The sequence below is a fragment of the Lepidochelys kempii genome, chromosome 9 (genome assembly GCF_965140265.1).
Source record: "Lepidochelys kempii isolate rLepKem1 chromosome 9, rLepKem1.hap2, whole genome shotgun sequence".
Classification (NCBI taxonomy): Eukaryota; Metazoa; Chordata; order Testudines; family Cheloniidae; genus Lepidochelys; species Lepidochelys kempii.
The window spans coordinates 5,739,188-5,762,015 of record NC_133264.1 but is presented as its reverse complement, the minus strand read 5'-3'; the positions used below and the strand labels follow the sequence as shown (position 1 = coordinate 5,762,015).

General features: G+C 52.1%; 1 protein-coding gene across 3 annotated transcripts; it reads left to right on the top strand.

The window, feature by feature from the left end:
• Window positions 1-3,844: 3,844 nt before the first annotated feature.
• On the top strand, window positions 3,845-22,603 carry MUC4 (mucin 4, cell surface associated). Of its 3 annotated transcripts, none has more exons than XM_073359092.1 (13): window positions 3,845-4,037; window positions 8,697-11,579; window positions 12,241-12,345; window positions 12,649-12,788; window positions 13,645-13,809; window positions 14,202-14,357; window positions 16,593-16,723; window positions 17,463-17,551; window positions 18,165-18,344; window positions 19,556-19,708; window positions 20,396-20,515; window positions 21,224-21,268; window positions 22,354-22,603. In XM_073359092.1, exons 1-13 carry the CDS (start codon window positions 3,977-3,979, stop codon window positions 22,356-22,358), a joined length of 4,233 nt encoding a protein of 1,410 aa, XP_073215193.1. In that variant the 5' UTR covers window positions 3,845-3,976; the 3' UTR covers window positions 22,359-22,603. The 3 variants fall into 3 exon arrangements, with proteins under 3 accessions (XP_073215193.1, XP_073215192.1, XP_073215194.1); XM_073359091.1 differs by having other exon boundaries at window positions 12,238-12,345; XM_073359093.1 differs by lacking the exons at window positions 20,396-20,515; window positions 21,224-21,268; window positions 22,354-22,603 and having other exon boundaries at window positions 12,238-12,345; window positions 18,165-18,349; window positions 19,556-19,675.
• Window positions 22,604-22,828: the final 225 nt, after the last annotated feature.

The following is a 22,828-nucleotide window of genomic DNA, read 5'->3' as shown; positions in this document are numbered from 1 at the left end:
TCAGTGCTAGTTTGATGCTAATGGGGACACACCAGGGTACTTAAAATATTATGGCATAACTTTGCTAATATCCGCTCAAAACCATGTTGTAATGTTTAATTATCCCTTCATTGTACTCCTGGCATGTTTCCTCCATGCTGTGCCCTTCCACTTGTGCTAAGCTTCTGGAGCCAGGTCTAAAACGACACTCCGTAGAACATTCAATTTCTTTCCTGGAGTGCCAATTTGTGAGGCTTAGGGACTAGATGTAGGTGACTCTTAGAAAATGCTGCAGAGTTTTGCTTTCCCTCATCAGCTCTGAGCATCATTGTCCATGTCACCAGATGGAGTTCTGGCTTATTTTGTTACATGTTTGTTTCACATGAAAGTAAGCGGAAGGGATTTGGGGGGGTTTCCCTCGGACTAGTTGCAAATGCAGGCATGAGCAGAGTGATTAGCTGCAGGCTGCTGTCTGTGTGTATTAGATCCCGAAAGCCAAAAGACCGTGACAGAAGTAGTGCATAAAGTGGGCCAAAGAAATACCTGAATCCTCTCATCCATTTCTCCTTGTAACAGAAACAACCCAGCAAGACCTGAATATTGGCTGGCCCCTTGGCCCAACAGGGGCAAAAATCACTATTTCCGCACTCTGCCGGTGGAACCCACCTGTTTGCTATCTGCAGCTGTTTGGAGAAGCTTGCAGGCTTTGCCAGCGGAGGAGGTTGTAAGCTTCTTGGGTGACAGATGGGCTGCAGCATTTAGGAGCTTTGGATTTAGTTGGCTTTTAGAGAAGGGAAGGTTTTAATTCTTCAAAGGTAAGATTTCCCCCCTGTGAAGAGAAGAAGCACAAGTCCTAGACACCACCAGAACCTTTCTTAACTGCCCCCAAAGAGGGCTTAAGTGGTGGTCTAGGCGTTGTACAGGCCCTTTGCAAAGAGGTGAATTATACCCTAAAGAGTGTACTTGTAATTTCCTACTTGTATCCATAGACTTTAAAATCTCCTCAACTGATTTGCTTCAAGACTGTCTTGTTTTTTAAACCTGAGTGAGATCTGCAAAACAATGAGATCTGTAAAACAAGACAAGTTTGAAGTGCCTTGTTTCTGCTGTTTGAGTTGTCTGGTTGGCACAAAATAGGAAAAGTGCAGTTTCCTCCCACGTGCCCTCACGTAACTCAGAAGCAAGCTGATGGGAGCAATTTTCCTCACACTTTAAAAAAAAAAAAAGTTAGCATTGGGCTGATGCCAAGATTGGAAAATTCCAGTCTCAAAGGAGCACGAAAAATGTATGCACTACTAAAAAGAATGGAAGCTGGAATTCAATCTTACTGGTACCAGATCTTATTCCATCCCTCATTAACCTTGCATGATTCTAAACTGATATCAGCTCACTGTGATATTTGTCTATATGTCCATTCATAAGCCATTTCCCCATTATCACCTGTGTCAGATTTCATATGCTGGTAACATGTGGCCCTTTCCTAGCTTTGCAAATGGGTTTGAATTGCTCTTGGCATTTGTTCCAAGTGAGCGGAGAGCCCTTAATGATTTGCAATCTGTGACCCCATCAGCAGTGCTAATGGACCGCTCCGGCACTGCTGGAAGCAGCGTGTTTCTACTCCCAGCTCTCATCAACCGTGATGTGACTTCACTTGGCATTTCCCTTCCAAGTGCTGCGGGTTTCAGGGCAGCTGGCCAGCCGATTGGGTGATGCTCGACTCTAGGGACACCCTAAGGCACTGCTCCCTGGAAGACTGTCCTGGGACACAACGTACTAATTGTTTGTTGCTTACAACACTAGCAATGACGCCTAGCAGCAATCACTTTGGGCGCTTGGAGGTATTTACGGCTAGGAAATGCATCTAATCTCTTACGACAGTAAATGATACTTCGATACGCTGCATTTACACGCCTTTCGTCCAAGGATCTCAAAACACCTTACAAATGGGGGCTAAGTAGCATTACTCTGTTTATTTGATGGGGGAAACTGAGGCACAGAGCGGTTATGTGACATAATAAAGAGTCGGTGCCCCTACTGGGGAATCAAATTCAGGTCTGATTCCTCTCTAGCCCTCTCTTCTCCTCCTGCCTCTCCCAACAAGCCCCAGGAAACCTCTACTTATCTTAGATGTCTTCTCAGGTGGCGGTGACAATGTTGACCGGCTCCTGACGTCTCCTGCAGTCTCTAGGCGCTGGGTTGCGCCTCTTTGGGTGTTGGGTGAGTTCACCGGTGTTGCGAGCTGCTGTGAAGTCTGAATGGGTTTTTGAGGCAAACATTTTGAGGCAAACAGCTATAGTGCTGTGCTGGGTGTGTTTGCCATGCCCCCATTCATCAGGCCCTGTGGATCACAGCGCTAGGGCTCCTCATGTAGGGGCCGAATGGTGGTACCTGGTGATCACAGGCATGGCACCTATGTTTTATTTTTGCACGGGTGTCTGGTAATTTCATCTCCTCCGAGGGTTTGCTGTGTGGTGTCCCTTATATCCTTGGCTTCCTGCCCCTTGGTGACAGGCATGGCGGTGGCTAGGTGTGAATTCAGAGTGTGGGGAGCGGTGTAATGTAGTGGGTATGGAAATGGATTGAGAGCCAGAAGAGCTGGATTGGATTCATGCCTCAACACTGGCACCATCAGGGACATTTGGTGCGCCTCTCTGGGAGTGTTGGGTTCAAATCCCACTTCTACCAGCATGTTTCATTAGCGATAAGTGATGCAGCGAGCAGGCAGAGTTATAGGAAAAGGATCTTCATTGAGCCGATGTGGAGGCCAGTGGTACGTGCCAAGAAGCCTGTGTTTATGTGGTAGCAGCCTGGTTCAGCGTGTACCCTCTGAACTCCAAGTGCTGCACCAGAGTTGGGCCCCCCTGGAGCCTGATCCTCTTTCTCCAGTTCCTCTCTTCATGCTAAAGTCACAGGGAAAATACCTTCTCCAGAAGGGCCCCAGTGATTCCTCCCTGGTGGAGGGAGTGAACTACCCCAAAGGCAGATGTCCCCCACCCCATTTGAACACGGGACCACTGTAGCATGTCGTTATGGTAGGAAGGAGCCAGAACCCCACCGGCTGCATGTGATGCATAGCACAGTTCAGAGCAGACTCTCTCCAGAGCCCAGCAGCCTCAGCTAGACCTTGTATGTAAAGAGTGGTACTTGCTGGTGGGTTAGTTTTCCCTGGCCACCATAGACCTTGGCCCAGATTCACAAAGGTATTTAGGTAGCTAACTCCCATTGAAACCAATGGGCGTTAAGCTCCTAACTAGCTTTGCCTCTGGCCCATGTTCTAAACGGGGTCCTGTGGCCCTACTGTTGATTTGAGCCTGGTTAGACACCCCCTACCGCCAGGGGCAGCTCCTCGTGGGGGGAGGCTGGAGGCGCAGGGCTTTCATACCTGTCTCTGATGCAGAAAAGGGGGTGAGTGGGCTGGTGGCAGGCAGAATTTCAACCAGCCCCCCAGGGTGTGTCTCTTCCCTTACATCCCCTTCCCAGTGTTCAGGGCCCCTAAACGGCCACCCAGGGCACCACGCCCCCGCCAGTCATGTTCTCCTGCGGTGTCTGCAGTCGCCCGTTGGGTAGCATGGGCACCCCTGGTATGCTTCTCAGCCCTGTGTGGTAGGGACCCAGACGGGAACTCAAAGCCAAGTGCTGACGCTCGGACACTTCACTTTATTGCCGGGCACTCATGTGAGAGTGACAGGAATGTGTGTTCTCAGGGGCTGGCCAGGAACATGTACAGTAACAGGAAGCTATTGGGGAGGGGGTTTTCGGGTGGGGGTGGTGTGGGGGAAGAACATGAGGGGGCACAGGGTGTGATGCAATCATTGCAGCCCGCCTTCTTTTGTCAGCCCCTATAAGTAGCCGTGGGCGGGAGCCAGGGGATTGCACCTGTTTCATTCCAGCTCCTGGAGGACGGAGGGAGGAGACCTGCATCTCCCATTAGCTACCTTTTCCCTAGCACACTTCTCCGCCTTCGCAGATCGTACTTGTTGGCGCGCTTCACTGAGACATGGGGATGTGGAGACCAATCCCCTGGACCTTCTTAGGCTGCTGGGTGTGGATTCTACACGGTAAGTCCTGCGTTTTGCTCACTCGTATGTGTTACTGTAAACTGGATCAAGCTGCTGACATAAGCTCGCCCGGCCTCAGAGACAGGGAGGCTCAGAGGCAGAGATTGTAAGAGACTATGGCCTCTTGGTAATGTCTGAAGCTTTATTAACAGTACTCCTGCACTTTTATACCACAGTCTTTCATGAGAGGGGAGACAACTGCTTTACACAGGTACGTCTCCTGATAGCTGGGGAAACTGAGCCAGGGAGAGTTGAGAATAGAACTTGGGCCTGATCCTGAGATCTGCTGGTCATTTCCTCCAAGGTGCTGAGAACACAGGAGTTAAGGCAGCTCCCTAGTTTGCAGGCGCTGTGCAGCATCTTGCAGGATCAAGCCCAAGAAGAGGGTGAATTAACCTGTTCTCCTTAAAAATGGCATTTGGTCCCAGGTGTTTCTCTGTAAACCCAATGCATTACAGAGGCGTTCTTTGACTGAATGCCAAAGATTTCTGGCAACAAGTTTGTGCTTTGATAAACCAGCCCCACCTCCCCAACCAGAGGGAAATATGCAAGAAGGTACAAATGACAGGCACAGTAATACCCATGTGTTGCCCTTTGCAGAGAAGCTTCCATCAGAGGATGTGAAAGTACTTGACAAACGCGGGGATGTGTTGTTGTTCCCATTTGACAGCTAGGGAAACTGAGCTAGGGTAAGTCCCATAATGTCCTTCTCAGAGAACATAAGAACATAAGAACGGCCATACTGGGTCAGACCAAAGGTCCATCTAGCCCAGTATCCTGTCTTCGGACAGTGGCCAGTGCCAGGTGCCCCAGAGGCAATGAACAGAACAGGTAAACATCAAGTGGTCCATCCCCTGTCTCCCATTCTCAGCTTCTGGCAAACAGAGGCTAGGGACATCATCCCTGCCCATCCTGGCTAATAGCCATTGATGGACCTATCCTCCATGAATCTATCTGACTCCCTTTTGAACCCTGTTATAGTCTTGGCATTCACAACACCCTCTGGCAAGGAGTTCCAGAGGTTGACAGTGCATTGCGTGAAAAAATCCTTTTTGTGTTTGTTTTAAACCTGCTACCTATTCATTTCATTTGGTGGCTCCTTGTTCTTGTATTATGAGAAGGAGTAAATAACACTTCCTTATTTACTTTCTCTATACCACCCATGATTTTGTAGACCTTTATCATATCCCCCCTTAGTCTTCTCTTTTCCAAGCTGAAAAGTCCCAGTCTTATTAATCTCTCCTCATAGGGAAGCCGTTCTATACCCCTAATAATTTTTGTTGCCCTTTTCTGAACCTTTTCCAATTCCAATATACCTTTTTTGAGATGGGGCGACCACATCTGCACGAAGTATTCAAGATGTGGGCGTACCCTGGATTTATATAGAGGCAACATGATATTTTCTGTCCTATTATCTATCCCTTTCTTGATGAGTCCCAATATTCTGTTCACTTTTTTGACTGTAAACACCCCGTCTTCTTGTGTTAACGGGAGCGGCATTGCAGTGCTCTGCAGCTTCCTACGTCAGGATGTTCCATCCCGTTACAGATACAGTCTGAGCCTTCCTTAGAGACACTCGTTAGCATCTCTGGAATGCGTTGCGTCCCGTCTTGCCGTCAGTGGCACTGATGCTTGGGGCCACGAGCTTTGAAGCCCTGAGTTCCAGATGTATCATCTCAACGCAGCGGCTCTGGTGTGCCTGGAGCAGGCTGGAATGTGGGCAGTCATTGCGAACTGACTGGGTCGCTGCGCGTGCTGGAAATGCACTAGGCCTGCAGAAACATAGCGCCTCCCCCTAACGAACCCGGCGGCTGCAGATAAAATAAGCAAAAAGGGGGTTTTAAAAATGCCTCCTGCCACTAAACATTCCTGCACAGAGAATCACAGACTTTAAGGTCAGAAGGGACCATTATGGTCGTCTAGTCTGACCCCCTGCACATCGCAGGCCACAGAATCTCACCCACCCACTCCTGTAACAAACCCCTAACCTGAGCTATTGAAGTCCTCAACTCATGGTTTAAAGACTTCAAGGTGCAGAGAATCCTCCAGCAAGTGACCTGTGTCCCATGCTGCAGAGGAAGGCAAAAAAACCCCAGGGCCTCTGCCAATCTGCCCTGGAGGAAAATTCCTCCCCGATGCCAAATATAGTGATCAGCTGAACCCTGAGCATGTGGGCAAGACTCACCAGCCAGACACCCAGGAAAGAATTCTCTGTAGTAACTCAGATCCCACCCCATCTAACATCCCATCACAGGCCACTGGGCATATTTACCGCTAATAGTTGAAGATCAATTACTTGCCAAAATTAGGCTATCCCATCATACCATCTCCTCCATAAACTTATCAAGCTTAGTCTTGAAGCCAGATAGGTCTTTTGCCCCCATTGCTCCCCTTGGAAGGCTGTTCCAGAACTTCACTCCTCTGATGGTTAGAAACCTTCATCTAATTTCAAGTCTATAAACTTCCTGATGGCCAGTTTATATCCATTTGTTCTTGTGTCCACATAGGTACTGAGCTTAAATAATAATGCACATAAAATCTCCCCTCCACCCAAATAAATAAGCCGTGTGCTGCAGTTTACCTGTTGGTTACCTGTGAACCAAGGGGCACGCCTGGGTCTGGGGTGGGGTGGGTGGGGGCAAGGTGCTACTCAGCATGGCTAAGGGCAGCAGGATCAGGATCTAGCAACCTGGCTTTTAACAGCTGTTAGGCAGGACGGCATCTGGCATTCTCCCCAGGAGCCTCGATTGCAGGCTCCCTGTTGTAGGCTCCCGGGTGGCTGCCTGGTCACAGCAATGGCACTGGCCGCCTAGAGATGCACCCATATCCCACTGTGGGTCCCCTAGAAATTTGCCTATAGGGGACATAGCATCGAGAGCGTTCCCTGAAGGGGGCCCTCCGTGGTGTGTCCCATCCCGGCACCCTCAGGCAGCTGCTCACAGCTGCCAATGATTCTGGGACAGAGATACCCCCCCACTCCCCCCGGCTCTCCCTACCCACCCACATGTTCCACCTCCCTGCCCCAGGTCCCCTCTGAACCCCCAGTCCTATCTACCGTTTGTCTGCTGGAGTGTCAGCTTTTGTCCTACCCCATGTCACCTTCTGCCCCTTGGAACTGTACCCATCGAAAGGCTTAGAGGGTGGCACGGTGCTGGGGGCCTGGATGTTAATGATCTAGGTGGGGCTACGCAGAGCAGTGGTTGGCTGGCGTACAAGCAGTTATGCAAATGAGCGACTATGTATTCAGCACCTCGCTCCGTCCGCACCCTGCATGCTCCTTCCGCCTGAACAGATCCACCTACGCGAGGAGTCTGGTTGCACCATGACCAGTCAATAGACTAGCCACACAATACCTCAGCCCAGCTGCTTGGAAAATGCCCCTGTCCTATACTAACCTCTGCAGGAGTGACCGGCTTTCTCACCCCTTGCAAGTCAACTTCCCTAAAACATCTAGCTGACGGCAGCGCCCAGCCTTCTCCTCACCCCCCTGAAATCATCCCCCTCTTAAAATACCTGAGAGATTGAAGCACATATTCAGACTCCTGGATGGACCAAAGATACCCTGGGTTGGATTCTCAGCCCCTTTTGCTCCCTTTACATCACTCAGGTGAAGTAAAGGGAATGTGTAACAGGCCACAAGTCCTCTGCTGGGTGGGGGAGTCTCTGGTAGGTGTAGAGCCAGCGTAGCCAACTCCTTCTCCTCCCTCTCCACAGCCCCCGGTGCAGGAGAAGGTGAGGGGGAGTGACCATAACTCTCTGGCTAGTCCCAGCTGGTACGTGGTTCCCTGGGACTGTTCTGCGCTAAGATGCACCTTGGATCAGGCTGAGACTCAGGGAGTCCCCCAGTTCTGCTACCCCCAGTGTAAGGTGGACAAAACAGGGAACTTGGCCTCCTGAGTGTTTTGGGAAAACAGCCGTTCCAGTCTGGGCCCCATCCTTGCAGTGAAGTTTGCCCCAAATTTGGCTTAGGGTAAGCAAGGTAACATGGGTGATAAGGGTCATATTTTGAAGGCTTTATACAGCACTTTCTTGCACTGTAAAGACATTAACTAATCGGTCCTCACAGCATCCCTCTGAGTTGGCTGTCACTATTCCGCTCTGACAGAGAGGGAAACTGAGGCACACAACTAGTGGTTGATGGCCTGCTTTTCCAAGGGGGTGGCCACCCTCAGCTTGCCAGCAGCAGCAAAGCAAGGAACTGAACCCAGGAGTTCAGGCAATTTGGGGAGGCTGCCATGCTCGCTCTGCTGCTCAAAACTAGCAGGCTGCCCCCCCAAGGTGTCAGAATGGCGTTGCCAAGATGCCATTTGCTCATAGAAGAATGTGCCAGGCCAGGCCCATTTTTAGTAATCCTGGGGGTGGATTACGCTGGGGGGTGCGCAAAAGCCTGAAAACACAGGAAACCAATGGAAAATGTGTGACCTGCTGCCCCTGAAGGAGAAAGCACCTTATGTGGATTCCTTACCCGGCAAACGGAAGTCTAATTGAATTAGCATTGATGCCCGCTCAGTGTCTGAGCCCTTTCCCGGGCGCGCCAAAAGAACCCTGTTCGGTAGCATTGTCCTGCACAGAGAAGCAGTGAGTCGTTTGCGAACCAAGCTGGATTTATAACCAAGCTGCTTCTTAGAATTGCTTATGCCTTTGTTTCATCTCCTCCAGCCTGCGCAGACCCGGGGCCCACCTCTGCTGTCCCAGCTCCTCCAGAGAATGAGCTCACCCCTGGAGCCGGGTCTCCCCCAACGGCGGAGCGCGGTTTGCTCCGTGCCGCAAGCCTGGCAGCCCCGGAGACAGCAATCACCTCGGCAGCACAAGCTCCTCTGTCCCTGTCCGACATGGCGGCCAACGCCGGCGTGACCACGTTGCCTGGAGAAAGCGCCATTTCAAGCGGCCACGCCAGCGAAGCCGGCTCCTCCTTTCCGGCAGAGGTAGCAACAGCTAGTTTGGTGTCAGCGGTGAATGGGGACAATGTAAATTCTGCCCCTGAAACAGTGTCTTCCCCGCCAGAGCCAGGGGCCAGCGGAGGTGAAGCAGTCGAGATCCCGACAGAAGAAGCAGAGACTTCAGCGAGGGCGACAAACCCTTCGCACGCCTCTTCAGAAAACAGGACAGTTGCCACGACTCCAGCAGGAGAAGCAGCCGTCACGTTGGCCTTCTTCTACTCCAGCCCAACAGACCCTCACCCGACCCTCTTCTCACCTGCCGAGCTGGAGGTAACGAGATCAGTTCCTGGCGCGCTCCCCGGGGTCACCACCTCCTCTTCTCTCTCTGCAGCTGCTGAGAACGGGAGAGCCACACCCGGCACTGGAGGGGGACCAGAGGACTTGGCATCCACTGGCACTGCTGTGTCCAGTGGAAGGCCTCTTTCTCCATCGGTGGGAGAGACGGAGTCAACTCATGCAGCATTCCAGTCTCCTGCCGCCCCTGCTGCTAAGGCCTTCATTTCAGAGACCGAAAGCCCAGGGCATGATGGAGCTAGTGCTCCGGCATCCCCAGATCCACCGTCAGAGAGCGAGACAGGACGAGGAACATCTGCACCGGCAGGGGAAACATCCCCACCTGCCTTTGTAGCCGGGAGGGAAGAGGTTGGGTCATTAGGACCCGCAGAGACTGAGAGAGAGGGGCTCCCCCGAAGGGCGTTTTCTAGCATTACTGGTTCTGCTCACCCGGCTTCAGAGAGCGAGACAGTTACTGCCCCTGCAGCTCCGGAAGGAAGAGAGGAAACCCCAATATCTGTGATTGATACCCAGAGCCAACCAAATCCTTTGCCCTCTGACGCAGAGCAGAGTCTGGCTAACACAGAGGAGCTACCTACGGGAGATCCGGGGGCTTTGTCCAGTGCCAGAACTTCCCCTCATTCCTTTCTAGAGCCTGGGACGGTGACAGCCATACCTACGCCGTCGGGAGAAACGGCCCCGTCTGCCATCCCAGCTCCCAGTGACATCCCAGCCGAGCCGTCCATTTTAGAGAGTGAAAGTACAGGATCCTCCTGGGCTGGATTCTCTGGTGCTCCCAGTTCTCCCCAGGCCCCTCCAGACGCTGCAGTAGGGACAGCCCCTGTTGCTGCTGGGGCAGGAGAGGAACTGGCAAACTCTGGCCAGCCTAGTGTGAAGGGAACACCCCTTGCTCCATCAGTCCTGGAGTCTGCGTCACCCGCCGCAGCAGCCAAAGGGCCTGCGGGAGTAAATGTTTCTGGAGGCTTTGCCAGTGGGGTAGCTGCACCCTCCAGTGCAGAGCTAGCAGCCAATAGGTCAGTGAACGAGGCAGCCACAACATCTCAGGCTGGCACCTGGAGTGAAACAGATCCCTCGCCCCGGGGCGCAGAGCCGAATCCAGCTCCCATGGGCGAGCTGCCAACCGGAGAACCCAGAGCGTTGGCTATGGATTCTCCTCAGCCATCCTCGGCTCGGGAGACAGCCCTGGCCCCGGCACCCTCAGGAAACGGAGAGGATATGGCTAGTCCGGTATCTGTGGCGCATGGAGAAACCCCGATTTCCAACCCCTATCTCCAGAGTGTGACAAATCCCTCACCCTCCGTCCCAGAGCTGAGTCCCGGGGACGCAGCAGAGCTGCCTGCAGGAGAAACAGCAGCCGTGGCCAAAGCTGAAGCTTCCCCTCGTGCGCCCTTAGGAGACGGGACCATGCCAGGCAGACTCACTCCATCGGGAGGAACGTCCCCACCTGCCTTTGCATCTCCCAGCGGAGCCCTGGCTGAGCCGGAAACGACGGGCGATGCAACAAACGGATTGTCCGGTGCCCTGGGGGCTCCCTGTCCAGCCCCCACAAGGGAGACGTCGGCAGCCAGCGAGGGAACATCCGCGCCCGTCTTTGTAGTGCTTGGGGACCCGGCCTCTCTCCCCTCCATCTCACACTCACCGGGAGGCCCCAGCGCCATGGGTTCTGCTCCTCTGTCTTCAGCTGGCGAGAGAGAAGGAAGGGGAGACGCGGCTGCAGCCAACGAGGAAACCACCACCTCTAACCCCGATGGCCAGCCTGCGGAGGCGAGTCCAGCAAGCAGGGCAGAGCTGCCCCTGGGAGAAGGAGGTGTCTCGGCCAATGCTGAGACCTCCCCATATTCACCCTCAGGAGATGGGGGAGCCACAGGAATACACGCCCCGTCAGGGGAAACATCCCCAGCTGCCTTTGCCTCTCCCGGTGAAACCGCTGCTTGGCCCTCAGCTCCAGAGGCTGCACGGCCAGATCCTTTGTTTTCTAGTGCCCCGGTGCCCGTCCCTGCCTCTCCTGAGGGGCCGACAGTAACTGGGCCCGCTGGCGTTACGAAAGAAGCAGCCGTCTCTGCCAGTGACTCAGGAGTCCCCGCAGCATTACCAGGACTGGAGGCACGTACCGGGCAATCGCTAACGACGCTACGCCTGGCCACCTCTCGTGCTCCCTCTGCCACGGGATCCCACTCCCCTTCCCTCCATGCGGAGAAGGGGAAAATGCCCCCAGAACGGGGGGCTAACCTGGGTTCGGCTGGTGCCACCACTCCAGCACTCTCCAGAGGACGGGCAGAGACACCGTTCCCCTTCTTGGGAACAACAGGTATGTCACGCACTGATAACTAGTGTCCCCAGATGGGTTCATTTCAGGCAGTAGCACGTCGTGGGTCTCCCGAGCTCAGGTCTGGGGCACGTGGGGAGACCTGGTTTCCTGGGCAGTGTGGGACAGGGGCCCCCGGGATGGCAGGTGGCCAGGGTGGAAGCCATGTTGGTTTTGTGGAGCTCAGTTATGGAGGGTTACTTAGTGTCTTCTGTGAAAGGCCCGGGTCCTAAATGGAAGTGAGGAATTCAGCGCTTGTGATAGGAGCCTCATAATATTTACTCACGTCTTTGATCTGTACTTTATTTGTGCCTAGCACCTCGGAAACAATGGCCGATACCCCACTAGGCCTCTCCCTGTCAATGCAGGTTTGGGTAAAGCCTTGATCTCCGAATACTTTCACAGCCTGCTTTCCAACCTAGCCTTTCCCTTTTCGCTGCTGGCCCAAATAACAGAGTGCTGCTGAGGCTAGTTATGTACTTGACCATCTGGCCACGTGTCAGGTAGTCGAACACCTAAGTTATATCATTTGTGCCTGTAATAAGTTGCAGAGGTGTGAAAACGGGCCGTAAAAACCCAACTTGTGACGTAAACATCGAGGGTTCTGAGTGGCGTGTGATTTCCCCTCCCAACTCCTGAGATATTGCTTTGGTTGTGTCAGCAGCCCTTCAGTCCGATACTAGAGCAGGGTCTGACCAGGAGCGAACAGCGTCTGTTTCAGCTGGGACCAGAGAAGCCACTACAAGTGGTACAGGACAGTCAGCAACACGTAAGTCACCTACCATGGATTTCTGAGCAAGAGACAGATTTCTGCAACCGAACACGACCTCCACTGTCCCCCTGATGATTTACCCCCGTACAATAACACCTGCTGCTCTGCGGCTGACTCATTGCAGCATCGGGGTCCCCTCGGACCCGAATCCTATGGTCTAAGGAACCCGCCTTAATTCCACGCTGCTTCCCCTGCCCAAACCAGGTCTTTTGGTCCCCTGCCATCTGCTCAGTCCCTTTGATATTTGAAAGTCTTCAGCGAGTGAACTAAAGGAAGCTGCTTGTAATCATTGTGTTTTAGTTACAGCTGTGCCACTGTATCCGTATGGAGCAAAGGAAACCGATAAGCAATTCGTGGAAAGAAGAATGGATTTTAACTCCCCTGTGTTCAAACCCGAGATTGGGTTCCCACTTGGGAAAACGCTGCATGATTCCCTATACGTGAGTCTAAATGAGATGTGCACTTGGCCAGTCCTTTGGAAACGGACAAAGATCTATTGGAACTGGCACAGTGTATTAAGATTTTAGCTGGTCGGGGATAAATGTGGGGGTTTTTTTCTTCATTTTCAACAAATGTGGATTAATTTTTGTAGAAATAAAAATCATTTTTATTGGTGGTTGGAAAAACTATTCCTTGGATTTTATCTCCCATGTCTGGGCCAGGGGTGTTTTCATGGGATTTAGAGGATTTATTAAGATCAGAGTCACTTTCTAATTTAAAAAAAAAAAGTTTTGCAATGAAGCAGTAAAAAATTAAACTACAGTGGGGGCTCCCTTTTCCCCCAGTGCCTGCATGGCATCTGGCTCAGTGCGGGCCTGGCCGGTGACTGGATCTGCTAGGCACTTCAGCAATATAAACAGCGGTAATAATGATCGAATACACACTTCAGTTAGGTCTGATCCCCAAAACCCCTAAAGTCAACGGGCGTCTTTCTATTGACTTCAGTGGACTCTGCAGCAAGCCCATAACTCTCTGTCTACACAGCAAAGGAAAACCCGCAGCTGGCCTGTGCCAGCCGACTTGGGCTCATGGGGCTGTTCCATTGCTGTGTAGATGTCTGGGCTTGGGCTGGAGCCTGAGCTCTGGGAACCTCCCACCTTGCAGGGTCCTAGAGCCCAGGCTCCAGATGGCTACCCAGCAGTGAAGCAGCCCCGCAGCCCAAGCCCTGCGAGCCGGCGTCGGCAGGCACAGGCCAGCTGCGGGTGTCTCGTGGCTGTGGAGACAGACCTTGTGCCTCGTTAGGCATTATTTCATCTCTCCCGTGAAGGAGCTAATGTAAGGAATACTGTCGTTTAGTTTACAGACAATGGACAAATCATTTTCCCAGCCTCGGACAGTGACATGTTCCCGTCTCCAAACCCACCTCCCGGAGGATTTACTGGCCATGAGAAAGTACCAATGGTCGCTGTGTTTTGGGCTAATGCGGATTTCTCCGAAGGCGTTGGCACCATGTTTTACCAGGTCAGTTTTTACACGTGGTGAGGCCCAGCGAGACGTGCTCAACGGCAGGCTCAGTTAGGCTGCCCTTCTTCGCATTATGCAGCGTATGATTTAGCAAGTTGTTGAATAGCCTGCCGCTGTGGAGATGACCGAGCAGTGGGGTTTACAGGCCTTGCCAGATTCAGCAGTTCCTGCTGGTCCCCTAACGTCTGAGTCCATCCTCACTCGGCATGAAATTCGCCCCTTTGCAGAGGGTCTGCGTAAGGCCTAAGCATTGTTTAAGTCCTTAGTCAATGGGAGGAATGCTTGAGTGAGCCGGGGGGTTCCGGTCGCCTTTGATACCTTCGCATGCCTAATGCTAGTTCTGCACTTCCCTGCCCTGGAGGTGTAACATACCTGTGCAAAACCCACAGGAGTTTGTTACTCTGGATTCTGCCGAACACCCGTTTGTCCAAGACGTGGAGGCCAAGATTCGGCGATACCTGAAGACTTCGTACTCTGCAAAATGGACCCTTAAGATCACCTGGGAGAAGGCCCCGGCCTTTCCAGCACGGCAGCCTGTCACTCGGGTAAGTGGCCACGTGGGCTTCAGGAAGCTATTGTCAAAGTGGCTTCCTGCCCCGTACCTCCCAGTCTTGGTCAGGCTTAGGCTGCTGCATTGTGTCTGTGTCCTGTGATACACGGGGCATATTTAGACACCCCTGGCAGCTTTTCTCAAGAGCGCTGTTACTTCTGGATTGGTCTGGATCGATTTCCAAATGTTCTGGGGAACTTCTGAGGAAGGACGATTCAGTGATTAGGATGCTAGTCTGGGACTCGGAAAAGTTGGGTTCAGTTTACTGCTCCACTACACAGGTCCCATGTGACCTTGGGCAAGTCCCTGTCTCTCTGTGCCTCAGTTTCCCATGTGTAAAATGGGACAGTACCTACATTAAACACTGTGAAGTGCTCAGATGCTCATGACGAGGGCCAGATGACCTACGATAGACTGAGTTTGTGAACTTAGAGCGGGCATGAATTCAGAACCCGTGGTACCATTACTCCTGTGCACTCGTTGGGAGAAGCAAGTTAACTTTTGAGTGTTTCACTTGAACATTTATCAAAGATAAATTCACTCCATGCATGAGACCTATGCAAAAGAGGGCTTAGGTGGGTCTCTAGATAAAGCCCCCTATGCTCACTTTTCATTGAGACACTCTAAGTAATATAATCTTTCTGTTTGTTACATGATCAATTGCGTACGGAGCTGATCAAAAACTATCACATGTTGAAACCAATTTTTAAGTTTTTTGTTTCAAACCCTTTGAAATAAGCCCGTTTTTTGGTGATCTGGAATTATTTTTCAAAATATATTTTCAATTTGGCATTTATACACATTTTTATTGGAAACCTTTTCAAAGTGGTTATGGGAAGCTTTGCTTGACCAAAAGAGCTATTTTCAGTAAATTAAAGTGTTTGACAATTTTAATAACATTTTTGATAAAACCTTAGACCTAAAATGTCACAACGCTTGTTAGAGAGCTTATTCCTTCACTCTCCCACTTCCCTGCTCCTTCTCACATGAACAGAGAGCAACAATACCCGAAGTCCAAAGGTGCAAACAATTCGATGTTTATTGGGGTGAACTTCCAGCAACCATGATTCCAGTTTCCTTCCTTAGTGTCCCCCTTCCCCGCTCTGACACCACAGAACCTTACGCCTGTGTCCCTGTTCCCATTTCCCCACCCCCATTCCCTGTTCCCATTTCCCCCTTTAGCAAAACATGATTCCAGTTTCCCCAGCCCCATTCCCTGTTCCCATTTCCCACCCACCCACATCCTGATTGACTGCAGACTATATGGTAAAAGCGTGAGTTCTGCTTAGCTATGCCTTAGCCAATCATTATCTCTGAAATTTAACTAACCAATCCTAACATATTGTTAACATGATTAGCTAACCAATTATATCCCACCACCTTAATTAGTTTACACCCAGCAAAATTAATTATACAGCAGACAGAAACAATCACAGAACCAGACAGAGATTAGACAGACAAACAATCGCAAAGTGGGAACTATAATGACAAAACAATACAGAAGTGAGGATTTCACACCCCAGCTATTGATAAGTGAGTTCTTGCCAGACAGGATGCTATCAAACTACGTTTCCTTTCACATCTTCTAGGCACTTCCCTTTCTCTGGAGGCAATCGGCATGGTCAGGACAGGATTGTATCCTAACAGCCCAATAGCACCTTATTTCAATGTGATTAGTTTGGAATGTGAGGATGTGACCGGTCGCTTCCCAGTTTATGGCTGCCTCTGCTGCTTAGCCAGAGGCCTTAGCCTAAGAACAGGGCCTCAGACTATCACAGTAAGAGAAGGCCCTTACACTGGCAGACAGTGATTTTGATTCTTTCTTTTATACCTCTATAACTAGCCAAGTGATAAGAATACACTTAAATTCTTAGAGTACAGGCCTTTACAGACAGGCCTGAATATCTATATCCTAACAATGCTTTCCATGAAAAATAAGAAATGTTGACAATTTTTGGTGGCCAAGTTTGCTTGCCCATTCTTTGGTGGCCTGTGACACTTATTTCGAGAATTACACCTGTTGTTGCTTCCTGTGTCAGGTTTTTATTACTGCCATGCTTTCCGGGAGTTGCACAGATTCACCCTTACGCCCCATTGTCAGAACAGAGAACTCCTCGTTAGCATTAGTGCTGTTTATTGCCTCTCACTGAATAGTGATTTGTACCCCCTCATTTACACTTTGTGGAACACAGCCCCTTCTTCCTTACCCGCACATTTTGTGTTTCTCTAGACAAACACATACCAGGCTGTCCTCACCACGGATGGAATCAAGTCTTATGTCCTCATCCTTTACCAAGATGGCGGCATGCAATGGGATTACACCAAGATGGGTTTGACCAATGTGCTGATGGGCTACTCCAGGTGCTGTATGCTCACTCCTCTATGGAGCCATTAATTCGAATCCCAATTACCCTTTTGTAGCTGGGTAACATTGCAACCTCAGAACTACCATAATGTGCCGTTGACCGTGCCCTTCTGTCTCCTGAGGGTGTTGTGTAGTTCAAATCCAGGCGACCCCTTTGAAGGCTGAGGATTTACAAATATAACTGAGCATTGGGTGTCTTGTGAACTTTGGACTGATCACAATTAAGGGATCTGTCCATTGCTTTGCTTGCAAGTTAATGAATGAGAGAGTCACTCCCGGCTGACTCTCTCCAGATCCAGAGACCAGCACAGGCTTTCAGTCTTTTAGTCTAGATGAAGCCAAACAAGTCCAATACGACTCAAAGTCAAGTTCCCCTGGGAGAAAGCAGAGTGTGTGTGTCTCCTCAGTAACAGGCTACACTCAATGGCGGCAGTTCTCTGCACACTCCGTGAAACCTTAAAAGCAGCCCTACCCCGCCAGCAAAGGCATGGAAGCTTCAGAGCGTTCAGCACCATAGCTGCTTCCTGGCGAGACGGCCATAGGCTCAGCCCTGTGCTCTGTGAGTTGGGGGTGCTTCTCCGTTGATCAGCTGTGTGCCCCCATCCCCCCTGCGTATGAGGTGGGCGATGGGATTGGCAGGCCGGGAGTTGTTCCTAGAGAACTTGCTGGGGCTGGTGTGGAGACGAACCCTGCTCCTGCCAGGAAGGGTGATGTAGGGTTTGCTTTGTTGTTCAGCGGGGATGGACTTTACCGAAATGCTGATCTGACCCGAAGGCCCCCAGCCGCCAAATATCGCCCCGACCAGGTCAGAGGCTACAACACAGGTATGGGCACCGCAGCCAAAGGGTTTCCTTCTGCTGCTGAGTGGAGATGGGCAAAGACTGTGCCGAGGTGAGAGATTCCCAGGTTCTCCCAGACGCTGTGGGTGAACTCCTGGCTCTCTTGAAACCAGGGCAAAACTCCCAGGGCTGTCAGTGGGACCAATCTTTCACGGTGAGTTACTGGTCCCTGATGAACCGCTGAATGGCCACCTGGATGTTCAGCTAACTCCCCAGGAATGCCCCTTGCGCGGTACTGGACCCAGGCAGACATGCCCCTCAGGACTGGCTGCGCCCATGGCCTGTTACTTTGCAAACCGGGGATGATTCCTACGTCCACTCACAGTGACAGTGCCTAGCTGAGAGACCATCCCCAGAGCGACCGCGATGGTGCTTTCAGACTCGGAGCGTGAGTTTCTGGAGCGTTCCAATGGCGACATTCGGAGGCTGTAACAAGGCCCGGGTTACCACCCCATTTCAGAAAATATCACCAGTTAGTCTCCTGTATGGTCAGAGCTGTCCAAGAACTCAGCTTAGTCAAGTCTCTCTCTGCCTGAGCGAGTACAATCTTGCTGTTGACTCAGTAGAAGGCAAAACCTGTTGATTGTTTTTGCCCTAGATCTGTGTGGGCTGTGGATATACAGTCTAGCCAGTCATGTGCGTGTGAACTACAGACTGAGGTGTCTGGCCTGGCTTAGCACCCAGCAAGATCCAGCGGGTTGGAACAAGGATCTGCCGTCCTGCCCTTGCTCTCTGCGACATGGAGCGTTGGATCGGCACTACCGACAGAGCCGAGGAGGTGGGGTATGCTGACAATGCCAGGGCCAGATGGGCCTGTTAGATCTAGTCCTCACCACGCTCTGAGCGAGGTTAGCTCTAACATGGCACCTCGCTTCACTGTGAATGAGATGGACTCATGGCTTCTCCTTACGAGGCTGTTACGGGTTAGTATGGAGAAAGCTCCTGCCCCACAGAGAGGGCCGGACCTGCTCGTCTCCATAGAGACCCAGCAGCCGAGAAGGGGTGCAATCCCCCCAGTACCTCTTCCCCTGCAATGACAGGGAATTAGTTACGTGGACCCATCCCTCCCTAAGCAATGATCCCAGCTCAGCTCTTGTGGGGAGAGAGAATCCCGGTTCCTGCCAGCGGATATACAACTCACCATGGGTCCCAAGCCCATTCAGGCCCCAAACTCTGTCCCCTGTAGTTTTGGGCTGTCTTCTCAAGAATGGTGCTTAGCCATTTTATCTCGTTTATCCTCAAAACACCCCTAGGGGCAGGCAAGCATTGGTAATTAACTCTGTACACAGTGGGGAGACTGAGGCACTGCAGGGTCCATGAACCCTCTCTCCTGCTGTGATCTGAGACAGGTCAAAGACAGGCCACATCCAGCCTGTGTGCCCAGCACTCGACCAGGCTACTTTGTCTGGGATTTAGCCTTTGCAGGTGAATTGATACTGTTTGCTCATGTCTCCCCTTTGCGAGCGAAGCATTGCCTAGAGAGGCTTGAAAGAGACAGCAGCAGGAAATTCACCCAGCTCCAACTTCACTCGGTCCCTCTATCCGTTTACACTCGGTTGTAATTTAATGATTCTGGGGTGTGTCTCTGCCCCGCCCCCCCTTACGTTTGTTGCTGCAGCGTGAGTGGACCCTGGAATCACCACAGCCCGCAGCAGCCACGATGCATAATGAATTGACCCGGGCTGTGATAAGGGGCCGTCAAAGGTCCTGAATGCCCAGTTAGAAACCAGGTATTGCTGGATATCCCCATTGCATGGTGAGCTGGAGAATAAATCCCGACACAAGAGTATGTGAGTTCAGGGGCTCAGAGGAGCTTTGTGGGAACTGGCTTGCTAAGATCCTGAGTCAAAGCCTGCTGAAATCCAGGGGAACCTTTCCATGACTTCACTGGGCTTTGGGTTGGGCTGGAAACCCAGGGGCTGCACTGCCAGAGAGGCCTTTTGTGCTGCACGGCTCCGGGGCTGCCGCGCAACTGGTGGGTTGTTGCAGGTTTGGCGGACGACCGTGTGACGATGCTGTATCCAGCCTCCCCGAACCAATACGGCGCCGGTGTCCGCTGTCTCTACAACAGCCAGAACGAGCTCGTTGACGGGCGGCAGGAGAGATCCTGGAAGGACTCACGCCAAGTGTCCCCCGACCGTGGTAAGCGCGTCTGAGGAGTTTTGGCAACTGGCTCCCCCGTCGTGCAATGGGAGCCACGTGGGCTGGGCCTTCCTCAGCTTTTTGGTGATTTTTCCACGGACATTAAGATTTTTCTTTGACTGTCTGGGTAGCTGTGAGGCCAGTGGGTGCCTGCCCAGTGCAATTCCCAACCTGTTACTAACTGGTCCACACCAAGTGCTGGAGGCACGAGACAGGGCAGACCAGGTTGCAGCGGGATCGGCGTATTACTAAGATCAGATCCCGCTAATGAGAATAATGTCACTAAATTGCTCTGAAATATGAGTTCCCGGTGTTTGACATTTTTTCACTCGAAAGGGCTTGGGGTGGAGTTCCTGGGTTAATTAAAATGCCCTCTTGGCTCTAATGGAAGAGTTAGGTGAGCAAAGACTGCAGGATTGGGCCCCCCGCGCTGCATCACACGGCTGATTCGGCATTTGCCATTGCTCATAAACAAGGCTTATGAACCGTTTTAACTTCTCTGCACATCAGCTTTTGTCAGTTTGTCTGCTAAGGGAGGAGCGACGCGTGGGACCCAATCCAAGAGCTACTGACAGAAATGGGGTGTTTTCTTCACTGACTCCAAGGGGCATCGGATTCTGCCCAGTTTCCTGGCAGATGTTTGTAACCTTTCCCTGTGTAACACTGCGCTGTAATTTCCATCTCCAGATACAGAGTTAAAGTTGCATGACTGGTGTTGCCGGCAGGCGGGGAGCCCCCAGCTCTGTGCTAAGTACAGTCAGAAGAGACCAAAGATCAGCTGTGCTGGATACAGGCTGCCAAACCAAAGTGAGTTCCTGGAGCTGGGACGCAGGGAGTGCACCTGTCATCTGCCAGCTTAGGCGTGATTCTCCTAGGGGCTGGGGGCTGAACGTTAATGCACCTTTGGCTAGTTTAACAACAGCCAGCAGCAAAAGCTAAAAGCACTCCAGAGAATCCGTGCATGGGTCGCTTTCTGTCTCCACCTTTACGTTATTTTCATCCCCTTGTACTGAGTTCTCTGCACACCTGGTGTCAAGATTTCCAAGCAGAACCCACTGGGCCAGGTGAGGATTTTTACAGAATCTGGAGCTGGTTGGCTCTATGGGTCTCAGCTTGTATGGTTGTACTTTGGACATCCATAGGACAGGGGAAAAGGTTGCAGTGAAATGGATCTCTGTGTAGCGGGCCAGCGCCAGGCCTATGCACTACTGAAGTGCCACAGGGAGAAATTTACACAGTGTAAAACTGTTCACGCTCAGTTTTTCATGCCTTCTTCTTGAGCTGGCTACTGTTGAAGCCCGGAGACTAGACTCAATGGGTCACTGCTCAGAGCCAGTATAGCAAGTCATATGCTTCTTGGTAAAAGCTCTGATTTCTCCTGCACCGATCATGTTATTAGACCAGGATCCCAGCTTGTTAATAAGCTGTCACAATCGGAGGATGCTAGACTCAAGTGAGAGTAAAGAACAACGCGATGCCAGCCCACACCATTTCCTCTCTTTCTTTCTCCAACAGCAAGGTCCTCAGAAGAGGCAGAGAGCTATTCCGAGGAAGGAAGAGGTGAGCACGCTGGGCGGGGCCGGGCTTTGCGTTCCTTCCTGTACCCTGGTCCCCTGGCCCGAGAACTTTCTTACTAGCTGAAAGCAGGCAGAGCAGCTCGGAGAACTGGGGAGCTCCACCAGCAGGCAGACGTGGAGGAGCTGATTTGTCCAGGGTGCTGAGCACCTGCAGCACCAGTGAAAGCCAACGGGAGCTGTGGGTGCTGAGTGCAGGAACTGGATTCCTGCAGTGCCCTACCAGGGCCTTTGTTGTTTTATGGGGCTTCCAGCCCCAAGGTGTGCAGGGAGCAAGGGACCCTCAGCGGAGGGAGCTGCATTTCCTCAGAGCACAGGATCTGTCGGTATAAATGTGCCTGGTCGGTTTTGCGAGGGGGGCAGTAAGTGAGTAATTTGTGTGGATCCTAACTGTGCTGCCCCATGGGTGGTAGCTCACTAGCCTTGTTCCCTGGCAGCTGTGGTCATTGCTTTCGCATCCTGGGCTCTGGCTTTTGTGATACACTCCCCAGGGGCTGGTCCTGGGGCTAACGCCCGTTGAAATCAATAGGAGTGATGCACCTAAAGAAGCTGGATCTTTGAAGATCCGGGCCTGGTTCATTCTGTCCAATGCGTTTGCCATGGCCAGGGAGACAAAGAGCCGACAGCTGTCCCGTGTTATTGCACGATCCTCTCATTTTCATCAACTCCCCCCCCCCTTGGCGAGAGGAAACGCGGGTCGCGCTGATTTCACTCGCGCTGGGATGGGCGTCGCTAGTCATGTACGATTTCTGTGGGGTTTGTTCACTGACTGGTCTGCAGCTTGGAAGCCTGCCAGGATTTTCCTGGCATGAGCAGGACAAATTTTCGCACATGGGTGTTATTCCGCAAGCCGGGTAGCGAATGTCCCATTTCAGCCACCTCCGTGCTGCTGCAGGTGTGGGTCTAGGCTCGCTACGTGAAGGCAGTTATGCCATGGGCCAATGTTCGACACTTCAAGCTAGGTCCCGCCATCTTCATTTCAGGCCTTCCGGTAAACGACGGTTAGGTACGCCTGCTGGTGGTGGTGTTTCTTTAGCAGAAGCCCTTGGCGCTTCTTTTTATTCGTTACAGATTGAGACTCCATCTGCTCCAGGCCTTTGGCTGTTCTCCACGGCCACCCTCGCCCCTGCTTCGCTAAATGGGACCCGTAAAGAACCCGTAACACGATGGGAGATCTCCTCCGTGGAGGGTAGGGCTGAAGCGTTCCCGATTCGCAGAGCTGCTGGGACGCTCTGGGGGGGAAATCCGGCAGGTTTTGTAAGAGGGCGTCCGTGTTACCCAAAGAGCAATTCCTCTTTGCAAATAAAGACTTGGAAGAGTATTCGCACCAGTGACCGTGTGCCAGCAGCGTGCTCGGAACACGCAGTCCGACCTGGCGGTGGCAGGAACGCCGACCATCGGGGTATTCGAGCACCAGCGTAGGGGGTCACCCGGGCCCGTGCCCATGGCTGGGGAACCTGCTACGGGGGGAGGTCGCTGGTGCGCTGTGGAATGCTTTTCTCTGTGGTGGATCACCACTGAACAGCGTTTCAAAGGGAGTGAAAGG